This window comes from Mesoplodon densirostris, chromosome 2, assembly GCF_025265405.1.
Source record: "Mesoplodon densirostris isolate mMesDen1 chromosome 2, mMesDen1 primary haplotype, whole genome shotgun sequence".
In the NCBI taxonomy this organism is placed as follows: domain Eukaryota; kingdom Metazoa; phylum Chordata; class Mammalia; order Artiodactyla; family Ziphiidae; genus Mesoplodon; species Mesoplodon densirostris.
In genome coordinates this window covers 130,699,659-130,716,748 of record NC_082662.1, presented here as the reverse complement: position 1 = coordinate 130,716,748, position 17,090 = coordinate 130,699,659, and the positions used below count along the sequence as shown (strand labels likewise).

At 39.2% G+C, this 17,090-nt stretch overlaps 1 protein-coding gene across 1 annotated transcript in view; it reads right to left on the bottom strand.

The window, feature by feature from the left end:
- Positions 1-16,761, bottom strand: part of RGS7 (regulator of G protein signaling 7) — a 614,965-nt gene extending 598,204 nt beyond the window's left edge. The window contains exons 1-3 of the mRNA XM_060088393.1: positions 16,617-16,761; positions 15,317-15,447; positions 11,956-12,033 (exon numbers count right to left, since the gene is read on the bottom strand). Of these exons, the coding sequence (XP_059944376.1) occupies positions 11,956-12,033; positions 15,317-15,394 (156 nt within the window). The 5' untranslated portion in view covers positions 15,395-15,447; positions 16,617-16,761. The remainder of the gene's footprint in view (positions 1-11,955; positions 12,034-15,316; positions 15,448-16,616) is intronic.
- Positions 16,762-17,090: the final 329 nt, after the last annotated feature.

The following is a 17,090-nucleotide window of genomic DNA, read 5'->3' as shown; positions in this document are numbered from 1 at the left end:
TAACATTAAATGTTTTGGTGGTTAAAACATTTTGAGTGATCTATTCTATTTCCTTCAAACTGCCAGTTATTTTTAGTGTGTGATTTTGCAGAGTGTGGGGCTTTTTTAGTGGAACTTATTATGCCACAGCAGAAATGTCTATATTTTGCTTTGTTGTGTGGGTATTTCTGATATACTCGGGCACCACAGATTGATGGAATAGATGGTGTAAATAAATTGTTTTCATTGCACTTACTTGACTCTCTTTGTTAAAATTCAACTCAGCACCTCATCTGCATGGTTAAGAATGCACAATTTCCCACGAAGACGCTACCAAGAAGGGTAATTACCAAGAAGGGTAATCTTTTTCATAAATATGCTCAACAAAATGCTTATAAAATGTTTTATAAGCATAAAATAAGGCTCATATATAGTGTTCAAATAAATTTAGGCAGTACTGGCCTAGCTCCACAACTTTAAGTAGCTTGTGCTTTAGCATGTAAAATGATTCCATTTTCAAATCAGCTAAAAAGACATTGCAAGAAGAGCATCTTCAGCTATAAAATCTGTCATATGAGTAATTTCTAAGGTAAAGAAATAAATTCAAAATTTTTAAGTGTTTCCTCTTATACCTAGCATATTTAATTGGCAATAAAATGAAACATGGTTTTTGTTTGTTTTTTTTAATTTTATTTTATTTATTTATTTTTGGCTGCGTTGGGTCTTCGTTGCTGCGCGTGGGCTTTCTCTAGTTGCTGCGAGCGGGGACTGCTCTTCATTGCGGTGCAGGGGCTTCTCACTGTGGTGGCTTCTCTTGTTGCAGAGCACAGGTTCTAGGCGTGCAGGCTTCAGTAGTTGCGACTCGCGGGCTTGTTGTTCCGCAGCATGTGGGATCTTCCCGGACCAGGGATCGAACCCGTGTCCCCTGCATTGGCAGGCAAATTCTTAACCACTGCACCACCAAGGGAGCCCAAACATATGGTTTTAATGTGCATTTATTTTTTGACATGGGAAAATAACCTTTCCAGGCCTTGGTTTCCTCATAGGAAAACAAGAATTTTTTAAAAAAAATTAAGTAAGGGACCTCCTTGGTGATCCAGTGGTAAAGAATCCACCTTACAATGCAGGGGATGCGGGTTCGATCCCTGGTCAGGGAACTAAGATCCCACATGCCACAGGGCAACTAAGCCTGCACACCACAACTACTGAGCTAGAGAGCCTGAGTGCTGCAAGCTACAGAGCCCACATGCTCTGGAACCTGCGCGCCACAACTACGGAGCCCATGTGCCCTGGAGCCTGCATGCCACAACTAGAGAGGAGAAAATCCACACGCCACAACTAGAGAAGAGAAAAACCTGCACACCACAACTAAGGAGAAGCTCGTCCACCACAACGAAAGATTCTGCATGCCTCAATGAAGATCCCGTGTGCCGCAACTAAGATCCAACGCGACCCAAAATAAATTAAATAAATAAATAAATAATAAACAAATCTTTAAAAATAATAAATAAATAATAAATAATTTAATAAGTGCACCATCAATTATATGAGGTTTTACACATACACATATATATACAAGAAATTAACTGTAAAACTGTTGATCCTCCAATCTTGGGATTGTAAAGTGCTCTGATAAAGAATATATGATTGTCATCACTGATTCTTTTTTTTTTTTTTTTTTTTTTTTTTTTTTTTGCGGTATGCGGGCCTCTCACTGTTGTGGCCTCCCCCGTTGCGGAGCACAGGCTCCGGACGCGCAGGCTCAGCGGCCATGGCTCACGGGCCCAGCCGCTCCGCGGCATATGGGATCCTCCCAGACCGGGGCACGAACCCGTATCCCCTGCATCGGCAGGCGGACTCTCAACCACTTGCGCCACCAGGGAGGCCCCATCACTGATTCTTTACCCCCCTGACACTTCTAGCAAAATTACCTAGCACAAAACAATTGTTCAATAAATATTTACTAAATTAAATTGAACTATTTACATAATTAATGCAGCAGAATTTCTCAATTATATTATTTAAAAGAAACTAGATTTATTCCTAGAAAGCAAATAGGCTGCTTTTAAAATAAAACAAGAAACGTATATTTCAACAAAAAAAAAAAAAAACTTTTTCTCTATTACTGTCTTACAAATTAAAAATAAAAGGTTTTGGATGTAGTTGTTGAGTTGGTTAGAATTTGATTTGGTCGCAAGTAACAGAAAATCCAAATCATGGTATCTTAAAGAAGACATAAAGATGGCAATAAAACTACTCTGTATGATATTATAATGATGGATACATGTCATTATATATTTGTTCAAACCACAGAAGGTACAACGTCAATAGTGAACCCTAAGGTAACCTATGAACTTTGGGTGATTATGATGCATCAGTATAGGTTGGTAAAAATCTACCACGCTGCTGAGTAATGCTGATAATAAGGTTGGTTAAGTAGGGTAGGGCTTATATGGGAAATCTCTGTACCTTCCTCTCAATTTTGTTGTAAACCTAAAACCTAAAACTGCTCTAAAAAAGTCTTTTAAAGACATAGAAGAAGAATTCTTAATTTTTAATTTTTCTCTAACATAGAATTATGTAGGCAGGTCAGGTTTGTATGCTGACTCTATAATCATCAGGGACCCAGGTTCATTCCCTTTTGTTGTTCTGCCATCCATAACTCTCAGCTTCTACCTCCTGGCCAAGATGACTGCATTCTAGCCAGGAAGAGTAAGAAAAGGAAAAAAGAAAGGTATACACCCTTTCTTTAAGGGCACTTCCCAGATACTATATACACCTCTTCTGTTTACATCTCATTGGCCAGAATATATCAAATGGTCATGCCTAGCTGCCTGGGAGCCTGAGAAATGCAATCTTTATTCTAGTGGCCATGTGGCCATGTGCTATTACTACAGAAGAAGAGGAAAGAAATATCAAGGACAGAGGGGTTTACCACAGTTTTATAAAGTGATAATGAGCTTTGAGTCAAACAAATCAGTAGGGTACAAGTCAAACAAATCATAGTGTACAAGTAAATTAATTAGTTTCTAGTAAACTTTCAGAGTAAGACAGCAATGGGGAATGCTAGAACACATTTCCAACAGATAAAGTCCTTTTGATTGAAGCCACCGAAAGTCTCATCCCAAATGACCTATACTAAGACATCTTCAAATCACTTAATCAGTTCAAATCAGTTAAATGTTATGAAAAGAACATACAACTGCATAAAAACAAGATTTAAGATGAAAAGAGAAAATCATTTGAAATTATCTTTCTATACTAATCTAAATGAATAGTAACTTTTCTGGTTAAAATCAATTATATCTCTATTCTTACCTTAAGAATAGAGTGAGTGCTCTATATTCACTAACATTTTCCAAACATAAATGTACTAAAAATAAAAGGATGGAAAGACTAAATAAAAGTCAAAGAAAGACAATAAATATTCTAATTTGAGAGAGTCTGGAATATTCTTTAAAACATTTACACGATTCTGTAAGAGATGTGGACTGCCTGTCCCATCCCAATAGCCCCAAAAGCAGTTACTTCATAGATTCAAAACAAATAAAACTGAATTCATTTTTAAATGTGCTATTATTTTTAAATTTTTTATTCATTAAGCTTCATCACTACCATCACCCAAAAGAGTCAATTATGGAGGTTTCGCTTTAACTGTAAACTTGGAAGCTAAGGATAGAAAGGACTTTAAAGACCTCCCCATTATTAAAAAGGTAGCTCAGAAATACAAACAAAAATAAAAGAATTTTGGTTAGACATAAATCTAAGTGGTCATGTAGTTCATAGGTCAAACCATTCCTAACTGCAGACAACCAAATCTCTTTAAAAGTTCACAAACTCTCCAAAGATATGAAAATAGCCAATAAGCAAAAGATGCTCAATCATTTGGGAAATCAAATCAAAACCACAAAGAGATGGCACTTCATACCCATTAGTATAACTACTATCAAAAATAACAAGTGTTGGCGAGAATGTGAAGAAGCTGTAACCTTTGTGCACTGCTGGTACGAATGTAAAATAATAGTGTAGCCACTATGAAAAACAATATGGTGGTTCCTCAAAAATTAGAAATACGATAACCATATGATCCAGCAACTCCGATTCTGGGAATTAAAAGCATGGACTCGAACAGCTATTTATACACCAATGTTCATTGCAGCATTAGCACAATAGTCAAAGGTGGCAGTAACACAAATGCCCATCCATGTATGAAAGGATAAACAAAATGTGGTATATACATACAATGGAATATTTTTCAGCCTTAAGAAGGAAGAAAATTCTGACACATGCTATAACATGGATGCACCTTGAGGAAATTATACTACGTGAAATAAGCCAGTCACAAAAGAACAAATACTGTATAATTCCACTTACATGAGGTACAAAGATTAGTGAAATTCATAGAGACAGAGAGTAGAAGGGTGATTATCAGGGGTTGAGGGAAAGGAGAATGGGGAACTGCTGTTTAATGGGTACAGAGTTTCAGCTTGGGAAGATGAAAAAAGTTCTGGAGATGGATGGTGGTGATAGTTGCAGAACATTGTGAATGTACTTTATGCCACTGAACTATACATGTAAAAATATTTAAAATGGTAAATTTTATGTTAGATGTATTTTACCACAAAGAAAAAAGAAAAAGAAAGAATGATAGATCCATTTGAGCAATATGAAAAAAATGATAAAGCTCATGGAATAAAATATGCCATTATTTTAAGGATCTAGGACAAATTATCATTTTATTTACCTTTATTTACCTTTATCTTCCTTAAAAGTACTTATACACACTAAAGAATTTATATCTTAAATGATATATTTTCTGAGATTTGCTTCAAAATAACCAACTGGGAGAAATCCGAAGTGAGGAAGCATGAATGAAACAAGGTCTACCAGCAGTTAAGAATCGTTGACACGATGTGATGGGTACATGAAGATTCTTTATATTATTTTTCTCTACTTTTGTATTTGTTTGAATTGTGTATGATGAAAAATTTTTAATATTTATTGTACATTTACCATATGAAACAGCTTTAAACAAAATCACCAAGAGCCAATGAAGAGCAGCAAATTCTAAATTCTAAAATATGTATAAGAAAGACAAATTTTAAAGGGAAATCCTCCTTATATGTCATCACTTCCACTTATAGAGAAATCCTTTTGGGGCAGCATTTATAAGTAATAGTTAACATATATTAAATGTTTCCTACTTATCCAAGCTTTACATGCACTATTTATAATAACTTATCATTATTATTTTTACTATCTCCGTTTTTCAGAGGAGGAAACTGGGACTCAAAGAGGCAAAGTAATTTCATTCAAGTTCACAAGTATTAAGTAAATTTTAAGTCTATGGAAGGAGACACTTGGTTTTCTAAGAGATAAGATCAACACTCTTGCCTCCTCTGTCTCCATAAATCTCTGAAGACTTTCAGCATTAGCTTAGCTCAGTTTAGTTCATTTATTGAGCACTTACTAAGTTTCAGAAGTTGGGCACTTTGGGCACTGTGCTAAGCACTCAGAACTGCAAACAGAAGATACATATCAACATAATATTTATTTCAGAAACCAGATGACCCAATATAAATAAATTTTCCTAACACCCAGTTCTTCCCTTTTCACAGCAGTAATCACTCTATGATAAGTTGTCTGACATCTGTCCTCACCACTGTAAAATAAGCTCAGTGAGGGCTCAAACCCTATCTATCTAGACCACAACTCTATCCCCAATGCCCACACAAGGCTCAATCAGAGCTGAGGCTCAATGTATGTATGGTGTACAGAACTGAATTTTGAGTGCGCTGTCCATTCACTAACTTAAATGGAAGCAACACAGTGAAGAGGCAAGAATATGGTCTTTGGATCAAGCATTCATTCAGTTATTCACTCACTGATTCATGTGCTTAGGCACTCAATATTCAGAAACAACTATTATGTGCCATTTTTCTAGGTGCTGGGAACACAACACTTAAAAATAGGAGTCTCCACCCTCGTGGAGCTCACCAGCTCCGTTACTTATTCCTGAGCAATCTTGGGCAGTCACTTAGTCTGCATAAGTCAGTTTCAGCTTTCTTTTTTTTTTGGCTGTACGTGGGCCTCTCACCGCTGCAGCCTCTCCCACTGTGGAGCACAGGCTCCGGACGTGCAGGCTCAGCGGCCATGGCTCACGGACCCAGCCACTCCGCGGCATGTGGGATCTTCCCAGACCGGGGCACGAACCCGTGTCCCCTGCATCGGCAGGCGGACTCTCAACCACTGTGCCACCAGGGAAGCCCCAGCTTTCTTATTAGAAAAACAGGATGCTAATAATCAACGTGCAACATATTTTAAGGAAATCAGGTAATACAGATAAAAGCCTTGACATTCAATAAATAACAACTATTCTAATTAACAATAAACCAAAAGTTAAAACCCAAAATACTAAATATAAAACAGAGCAAGTGACAAATGGCATTAATTTCCAGAGGAAATGCAACTAAAAAAAGTTCAGCAAGAGAAATATTATTAATAATATGTTCTATGTGTACTTAATTTTCTTCAAAATGCTTTGGTATACATCATTTTAAATATTAAAGGTGAAAAATTTCCCTAGATTTCTGTACTAGAGAAAAACTTTCTACTGAACCAGTTTGCCTAACGTTCAAAAGCTTCTGTGTGGCCAAAGATTGTTATGTAGATTTATATTGGTCTTGACATCCTCCAGCAATGATCAAATGGGGGAAAGCATGTTAGCTGGACTTCTAAATGACCTACAGACAGGAGGACACTCAGCAAGCAGGGAAGACTTGTTAAGGAGAGTTTTGCAAAGTTTTTTCTTGCAAGGAACCTCAGTAACTTCCACAATTCCCAAAAAGAGTCTGTATTACCTGTCAATCACTCTCAGTCACACATTCTCACTTATACTTCATCTTTTCAATGATTCTGTAAAGTAGTCTCTAGAAGAAGTTAACACACTTGCCCAAACTTACACAGCCAGTCGGGGGCAGAGCAGGAATTCACATCTAGCCCTTCTGACTCTGGAGACTCTGTCACTCCGTCATGAATTACTACTTTCCCTAGACTACTGCCTTCCTTTCAACATTCTGAGACATATGAAAGAGAAGTGAGCTTAAAAACAATGGATTTCTTTATAACCCAATTTTAAATTCTGAACAAGGATTCCAAACACTTTAAATCCCTTTTACCCAGGGCTTCTGGTTTTCCCTCAGTCTTATTAGGAATTGGAATGGCTATGATGCATGTCTGAGACACCATAATATAGAAATTAATTGGAATACTTTCAACATCAGCAAATCATCTGAGATGCTGCGAGTGCACTTCCTGGAATATTCATGGCATATGCAGACTTTAGTCTTACTGAAAGACAGCCCCTATCATCTGACCTCTGGAGGGCCAGCCTCTGCAGACAACTTAAAGTCTCCACAGGATGAAAAATAACAAAACATCAACCCTTGGTGTCATTTATTATAATATCTCCTAATATCTCCTTAGCAGACCATGGTCCTCCTTTAAAACCTTACATCTGTATTATTATTTTTAAAAATTGTTTGTTGGGCCCTACTTTGTTGCAAGCACTGCATGCCAAGTCTCAAGCTAAGTATAGCATTTTCTTTTATCTCTTCTCTTGCGTTTGATGCTGTTTTTCCAAAGGTCTTTATTCCATAATCACTATGCTATCAAATATAATAGCCACTAGCCACAGGGGGCTATTTAAATTTAAATTATAATTAATTAAAATTAAATATAATTTATAATTCAAGTCCTTGGTCACATTAGCCACATTTCAAGCGTTCAACTACCCTCTGTGGCTAGTAGCTACTATACTGGACAGTACACAGAATACTTCCATCATGATAGAAAGCTCTATTGGACAGTGTTGCCACAGAGCATCAAATTCTGGGTTTTCATCAGCCTAGAACTTCCAGTCAGGATCAAATCAAGAACAGAACTACTACCAGCGTAGGTCAGTCAGTCTAGTTCCCAATCTTATCATTCCTGGGGCTCCAAATGCTAAACTATAGTTGAAGGGAAAAGGGAATCTAGTAATCTATTTATAATGGGTGATTAAATATACTGAAATAATCCATAGATGCCACAGAGTAACCAAGATGCTGATTTCTTACTGAAACTGAACTACAAACACAAGACTTACTGCATTTATTTTAAGAGAGAGACACACACACACCACAGAAAGACAAAGACCTGAATTCAACCTGTGTGACCTTAGACAAATCATGTTACTTCTCTGATCTTAAATTTCATAATCTGCAAAATTAAAAAGTAGATAAATTCTTAGTTTCCTTTTACCTCTGAAATTCCAGAATGCAAAGGCTTTACTGAGTGTACATAATATCTAAGTAAACTATTGAGTTTACATAATATCTAAGTAACTTCAAAGATATATTAGATAATAATTCAAAGGGCTTATTAAAAATAGAAGAAGCTAACTATATTGAACTAATAACATAAGACAGGACACTCATTGTGTCATAAAAATGGTATTACCAAAGCATCTTACAGAATTTGCCTTTTTAACTACCAGAAAGACATGAATGGAAGTGGTTAAAATGTTCACATTTTCACCTTTATCAAAAAGTACAGCAACATATTGGACCCCATGGAACATACAAGGTGTTTCATTAAATAAATAGTAATAAGAAAAGAATAGTTATTAGAATTACAATATATAATGTAACTATTATATATTATAAATTATGTTATAATTATATTTGTATAATTTTATTATTATTATAGCATTTTTGAGACATTCATTGAGGGTCTAACGTAGGCTACCTCATTTTATCATCAAACAGCTCTATAAAGGAAATATTTCCTTATTTTTTGTCATTTTATACATAAGGAAACTGAAATCAAAGGAGTTAGGTTGCTAAACCGCAACTACAGAGCTAAACAATGGCAGAGCCATGATTTAAAACCAAAACCGCCCAACTGCAATGCACATGCTTCCACTTCAGCACACTGACTCCTTAAGAAAATTTTACTTGCTAATCACCAGAAAGGACCTAACATAAGAAGCCTTCTAGACTATTCTTAAGAACCCAGCTAGAACAAAGCTGCCATTTTCCTACATATTTTTCCGGAAGACAGAACAACTTATCTCCGTGGATAGGCCCCTCAGTCAAAATTTTTTCTAGCCTAGGCCAGGTGGCAATTTTAATGGAGCTGAAATAACCTTCATGATTGTCTATTAGAGTTCCAATGTCCTGAGACCTTTGTTAATTGAATTAGACACAAGACAAAGGGAATTAAAAAGAGGGAAAGTTAAATTTTCATATTGCCTTGGGCAAATGGCAGAGAAGTGGGGTTTTTTTTCCATAAGGAACCGCATACCCACACTCACATTTACAATTATTTTATAATTAGATTGATATTTTGTAAGATAGAAGCCTCTGTAACTCTGACATTCAAATGCCTCCTTTTCACAGCTATGAAAGGGGGAGCAAGGGCCAATTACTTGTGTTGCTTGTTTTCCACAATATCATTTTCAAGGAGACTTAATATTTATTAAGTCTCTAAACTATCCAAATCTAAAATATTTTCATATTCTCTGCAGTGATCACATTCCATCAACCATACTACAGAAATATACCCTGCTTTCCATCACTCAACAGAGCCACAAAGGCTATTATAAGGCAATAAAATCCCTTCATAGCTTCTCCTTTCTACATCTGCACTTTCCTCTGATGGATTAGATTTGGGGAGGTTGGAGGTGAGAAACGGAAATAAAATTCAGGCCACAAATTCTTATCTTAATCCCACAAATAGTACTGATAAGCAACAACTAGTGAGGAAAAAGCTCCACCATGAAAGGCTTTCTTGCTCCGAACTCAAGTTAATTATTACCCAAAATTCAACATTAAATTATTACTCATAAAATGTCTCTATCTACTTCTCAGAAGTATCATAGATGGTGGTCCTATCCTATCTCAGGACGCATTTGTGTCACTGAGGGAAAAACAGGTCTGCATTTGATTCAAACAGATTAAATTCATATTTATAGTAGACAACATCCTTTAGTCTAGGAAGGTGCTTTCAAATAATGCATATAGAAGACACTCCATTTTGGAATTTTTTAGAAATGGAATCTTTCTGATGCCCGCCTCCCATCTGAGCCCCTAATTTAGAAATCTGAGGGGCCTAAATGCCTTTTGTGATTATCCATTTGCAAACATTCCTTCCTTTTCTAACAGGCCTTTCTCTGGTTATCACTTAGAAATATTCTTTACTGTACTAACATGTAGCTGCACCCTATACCCAGACAGATCAAGATAACTAAGGTTCAAAAATGTCAAAGGCTATTTTTCATAATGGAGTTTGAGGAGGGAGGAATGTAACACCTTCAAGGTTGACCAGACTGGACAATCCTGAAGTGACAAATGCACTGAGTTAGTGTCAAAAATGTCAGCTAACTCACCCCTAAAGGAACTAGTGATGTCTGTGACTAAATCTTTTCCAAAAAAGAAAACTAGTCACTCCCCTCTCTTGCAGATATATCTGTTTTCACAGAACAGATTGACTTCAGAAAAAGCTTTCAAAGGCAATGTCTAGGTCAAGCCAATCAGCAGAGGTCATCTTCCTACTGGGTTGATAGCTCCCATTACACCTTTATGTAAGAAAGGCCAGTGGTCCCATCTTACTCTGCAAAAAATAGAGCAGTCTTAATCTTTCAAGACTAACCTTTTGCCACTACCACAATATAATATCGAGTTTAAAAGCACCTGAATGTCTGTGTATAACAGGTACTCAAACAAGCTGGTACCTGCTCTCATCTCCAAAAGACATCATTTTCTCTTTCACAACTAAAATGAGCAGCATCTCAGGGAGAATTACATCTTCACCCTAGGTCTTTTTTTAAAATATTTATTTATTTATTTGGCTGCATGGGGTCTCAGTTGCGGCACACGGGATCATTAGTTGGGGCATGCGGTACCTAGTTCTCTGACCAGGGATCAAACCTGGGCCCTCTGCATTGGGAGTGCAGAGTCTTAACCGCTGGGCCACCAGGGAAGTCCCAGCTTAAGTCGTTTTTGAAAAGTGAAAAGGAAGAAGCAAACGGAATGAGAGTGACTAGATGGAAAATGAAGAGAGAGGAGGGGAAGAGAGAATGGTTAAGGGAAAAGGTGGGGGGAGGGGAGAGGCATAGTGAACTTTATAGGTTTGCTATTTCCAAAATATGTGTTCATTCCACTAAAACAGTGAATGAGGAAAATATTTTCATTTTCTTTTCTGACAACCGGAGGATAAACTGTTGCTGTAATAATAACAGAAATTATTGGTCATTTTGAGCATTCTTGCTAGTAAGAAGCCAGCATTCCAGCCAATATGAAATATTGGCCCCAAGGTGCCCTAGAAATTTTGTTTTTCAAATGCAGGAATGTCAGCTTCTGGACAAAAAGTGATGTATACTGTCTAGTGGGCAGCATGCTGGCCAGACACCAAATTTAGAATGTGTCTCCTTGTAACCCTGGGTTCTAGCTCAGCGATCCTTTACAGCCAGTACCACCCCCAGGAATGAGAGTTTTACCCAAAGCAAATCAAGAATGAGAGTAGTGTTTGAGTTCTGAGTTTTCACCTCTACATACATTTCAAGAAACTAGTCTGAACCCAAGGTGAGTTGGAGCTAGGTGGGTCTCTTCTTAAAGAAGTTGATTATTTCTATTCCATTCTAGTTAAGGTCTATCTGAAGGGAGCATAGGAAGCCCCAGAAATAAAAGTGGTTAAGCTTCACATTTTATAAACTTTTGAATGTTTTCAAATACATAAAATGACATAACCACTCTAACTTAATCACTTGCTTATAAAAAAAAGCAGCATTATAAATTGTAAAATTGGTAAGGAAAGTATTTTGTCCATATGGATTTTTTTAATGTACCTCTGATATCAAATGAAGCCTACAGAGAGCCCTCACATTAAGCCAAAAAGGTACTGGCAAATATTCGAGACTGATTTGCAGGTACCAACCCTGATTGTGAGGCAGTGGTGAGACAGGCTGGGACCTGGGACCCTTTGCTGCAGTGCTTGCACCTGGATGAACGTCTCCTGGAGCAACAGAATACAAAGAAACTATAAGGGACTAAAAATAACTGTGTGCATGTGCAGCTGGGGCAAATTATGAACAAGATACAAAAAGACCAAAAACCCAACTGCCACTTATGAGGCATTCAGAGCAAAAGCAGGGTGCTGTGCATGATCCCTGCACCCAGCACCACCAAGGGAGTGGGCAGACCACCCAAGCCATACCTCCAGTCCAGCCCCATGGACCCGCCCCTACCCTCACCCCATTTAAGGGACCAGCTCACCCTCCACTCAGGCAGCAAGCAAGGGGAACTGTTCCTTGTTTTCACCCCCCTGTGCTGCAGTGGGCATCCCAATAAACCCCTGCCTGAATTTCTCATCTGACCTCTTATCGATTTCTATTGATTAAGGAGTCCAAGAAGCCTGGTCGGTAACAGTGTTACTAATGCCTGTAGCCCTCACTATGGCAGCACTCACTCTGCCTGGAGGATCATAGTTCTACCCACTGAAAATACATTTTTCCTGAACATCGCTAAGGAATTCTCCATGGAAAAAAGATCCCTGGAACTTTCCCATTATTTGGAGGAATTCCAATAATCCATATGAGGATAATCATAATGGAGAGACATCAGACGAACACAAGAAATTCACAAATCCCAGCTCTTTTCTGTGCATTACACTTTGACAACCATTCACTGTTTTCTATCCCGCACAAGAATATTCCTAAACCTCATTCATAACCTACCGAGAAAAAATGGAAACAGCACATGCATATCTTTAGTAGGTATAAACCATCAGAATCCTGGGCAGTAAACAAGAGGTGGCTTGCAGGGAGGGGAAGTGGTGAGAACACAGAACCCACTTTAAGAACTGTGTTTCAACAGTGACCTAGAAGTGGAAAATTGGCATGAATCGATAAAACAGCAATTTCTCTAACTATTCTCTTCACTGATACTAAGCAATGCACCATGAGGCTGAAGCTCTTTCCTAACCTTTGACTGACTTCATGATTAATAAGCATTTGTAACAAGTCGCTTATTCTTTCATGCAGGTTGAGCAGTTGACATATGGAGTCAACCTACTCCTTTCCTTTTTACCCCTCTCCAACTATTCTGCTGTTCTTCACATTAAAATCTGGCCTCTAGTGAGAAGATATTAAATGTCAAAGCCCACATAAGATACAAAAAACAGAGGTAAAATGGTCACATGACATCATGTTGTATGTCTGCCTACAGACATGGACCATTTGACTTGGTAACCAGCAAATGCTAACCAAGAACAACTGTGTTTCTTTATACAAATTATCTGGTATTTCTTTATATATTATTATTTATATCACAAACAAAAAGATATATGTTCAGAGAATAAAAGGATAGACAGGCAATGCATAAGTAAGCATTATGAGTAAAATTTACTGGTGTTAACTTTTTCCCAACAATGATTTATCAGGGAAATCTTTTCTAGAAATAAATTGTATGTGTCATTACCCTAAACAAAAAGCTAGGAAAAGGAGGGCAAAGAAGTAGCACAAGCAGTTCCAACCTTACCCAACAGAATAACAATGCTTACAAGAAATGAGGCATTACATTCTCTCCCTGAAGTTATCATAACCTCTTAATTTATAAGTAGCCCTAACGGCAATTTGATGCTAAACAACAATTTATAGAGTGTTTCAAAATTAGCAATATGAAGCTTCAGTACTCTAAATAATCCAATAACTATCTATAAAACTCCTAGCCTCATTTTTCACATATTCTCATGATAACTGACTAAATGAGACACAGACTGATGTAATATTAAGTTTATTTCTAATCAAGATTAACTGTTAGGTATCCAATCAATTCAGCCCCTGATCTTTTAATAGGGACACAGAGAATATAGTGTTTGACCTAACAAAAATACTGATAATTTTACAGAAGTCCAACTCTCAACATTGCACAAACCTATAAGATAGAATTTACAATTCTCACATCTTGCATATTACAATATTCAGTCATACAAAACAATAAAGAATACTATAACTTCTTTAAAAAACACATAACTGCCCCCAAATAGTTCTTCTCAGAATCAAATCTATACAGAATGGGCAAATATCCAGTAATTTCAATCAATGTAGGAAAATAATAGTAATAACTTAGGCTCAAGTGGATTATTTTCTTGATTTATCCAGTTGGGATGCTTTAAGACTAAAAGAGGCAATTTTTTTCCCCTGTGGGAAAAAAGTTTTACTGTGCTATCCCAGACCCACAAAAGTGCATTCACAGGTACACAATACACTATGGTCTACAAGGCTAGCATTGACAGGATGCCCATGCATATTCACATCAAAGCAATAACAAGATTTCCTCAAACACACATCATCACCACCCCTTAATCATCCTGGCCCACATAGAAGGAGAGTTTTCATTTAGTATAGGTCAAGGTGGAAAGCTTTTCATCTTTATTCATAACCAGTTCTGATCCTCTAGCAAACTCATCCTAGACTCTTCAATGGGCTCACACTAATCAAAATCTTTAACAATTTCCTTCATTTCGAGGTCTGATTTCCTTTTTACCATTGCTAGTGTTAACTAAAGAAATCTTGCCCCATAAGCACTACAGATAATATGCAAAAGAAAAATAATCCCAGCATAAAAAGCAATAGAAACAAATGGTTAAGAAGTTAAATAAAAAATACTGCTTCCTTAATTTTAGGAAGATTGTTGACTATAACCAGAATGAACTTACCTAAGCAACCACTCTGAAGCACATACAATATTCAAATACACCTTTATTATGGTGGCTTTAAAGCTAAGATTTAACCAAAAAAAAAAACTGGAATTGTTTAGTTAAAAAGTAAAATTATTAAACCACCCATACATTCACAGCCACATTCACTCTTGCCCCAGAATTGTAAAGTAGTCTATTTTCATTTCTAAAATGTTATACATTTATATAATCATTATAACCTAAATGCTTAGAAGGAGTATAAGAAAAAGCTTCTAAAATCTATTACAGATGCTATAAAATCATGTATGTAACAAACAAAATATGTGGGATGTCCAAACTTGCTGCTATTGCTGACTGCAGATTAAGATCACCAGGGAAAGTGTGAGAACACAGTATGAGTAGCCTCATTTACTTCACTGTGTCTCTACACATCTGCATTACTTGAGAATGTCAGATCATCCTCAAGTATAATGTGCAGTCACTGGGGATTTGGAGAATCCAAAAGGCCACAAAATTGATATATACTCTGATCTGAAGGAAAAAAAATTCAAGGAAGCCAGAAGTTTCCCTTTTTCCACGAAAGTGAAGAAATCCTTACCTTTCTGTACACCAGCATGTTGGGTGATTCATCTGCCACCCCATTGCTGGTCTGCCCATAATTATTCCCCTGGGCCATGTCACCACACACGTGGTCGGTCCACTCTTAGATACAAGAATTATCAGTCCTCCCTGCAAGAGTCAGAGAGACATCAGTGAGATCCTAATGGTAGTACTTAAGAAGGTTGACTCTTTTTTTTTTTTTTTTTTTTTTTGCGATACGTTGCGGAGCACAAGACTCCGGACGCGCAGGCTCAGCGGCCATGGCTCACGGACCCAGCCGCTCCGCGGCATCTGGGATCTTCCCGGACCGGAGCACGAACCCGTGTCCCCTGTATCGGCAGGCGGACTCTCAAACACTGCGCCACCAGGGAAGCCCTTAAGAAGGTTGACTCTTGATTCATCTTCCCCATCCACAGCACCCATCCCACAATGGAGCATGCTTAAATGCTGGGGCTGGCTTGCAAGAAATAGCACAGAAATAGATTTAAAAAAAAAAAAAAAAAAACGAATTTACACCTACAGTACTCCCAGGGAATTATAAGTAAGAAATGACAATCTTTTAGTTAAAATAGTCATTTGACTATGGTTTTAATTGACTTGATTTTCTGGGTACTCATTTTTTAAAGTGTTTAAGGCTCACTGAAAAAAAAAACAAAAACAAAAAAAACCACGGTTACCATTTCCATCCTATGAGTTCTCTTCTCTCCCAATACTGCATCTCCACAGTATCTTCGGTGTTTTCCCCGAATGGGCAGAAAGGCAACACCCTGTGGCAGCACACTTTCTCCCAGGTGTCTGTCTAGTTTCCCGCATGCAGGCGCATCAGAGAGGCCCATTCCCCGAGCCATTCTCCAGTCATGTGTTTCGTCTTCATTCCCCTAGGTCTCCCGCACAGAGTCAGGGCAGCTTCTCCGACTTTCACCTGCCTGCACTGCCGGCCACTGGCTCCTCTCCCCTCGGCCCACTCGGCTTCGGAAGTCACGGCGTAACCCTGCCCAACCTTTGCAAGAAGGCTTCAGAAGGTGTCCCGGAAACAAGACCAGGCGGGAGGTCGGCCCTTTAGGCAATTACCTGGGTCACCGTGAGCAGCACCTAACTGCGGAAGCCTCAGAGTGACCAGGCACTGAGGGGAAAACAAGCAAGCCCAGCTCGCCTGCTTGGCTCTCACGGCGGCAGCAAATGGCAGGCGAGCCCGAGCCGCGCGCGGGAGCCGGGCCAGCGGCAGTGTCAGCCCCGAAGACCGGGTCGCGGGGCTCCGGGACGCCGCCTCCCCCCAACCCCCACCCCCAGCCACGTACCTTCTCCTGAAGGTCGTGGCCCGAGGCGCCTTCTTCCCGGCGGCTGGGTGCGGCGGTGTCAGCGCGCGGCCAGCTTCATCACCTCCGCGCGGGCACAGGGCTCTGACGGCCCGCGCTCCGCCGCTCCCTCCTTCGCTTCGCTTTGCTCCCGGGCTCTCGGACCACGAGCGCGCGCGGGACCGAGACGCCCGGCCCGTGCGCGCGACTGGGGAGGGAGGAGGGGATTGTCACGTGGGACCCGGCGTCCGTAGGTGCTGGCTAGGGGGCGGGGCTCGGCTCCGCGCGGCCTCGCTGCCCCTCCGGCCCTGCCGCCCCGCAGTCTCCGCCGTGGGAAGCTGCCGCCCTGCCCCCAGCGCGCGCAGCCCGGGCCCTTGCACACCCGGCCCGGCGGTGTGCGCGCCGCTGAAGGCCTGGCGATGGGAGTGTAAGCCGGAGAACAGGAAGGGCGATGGGTAGGTGGGTGGATGGATGGAG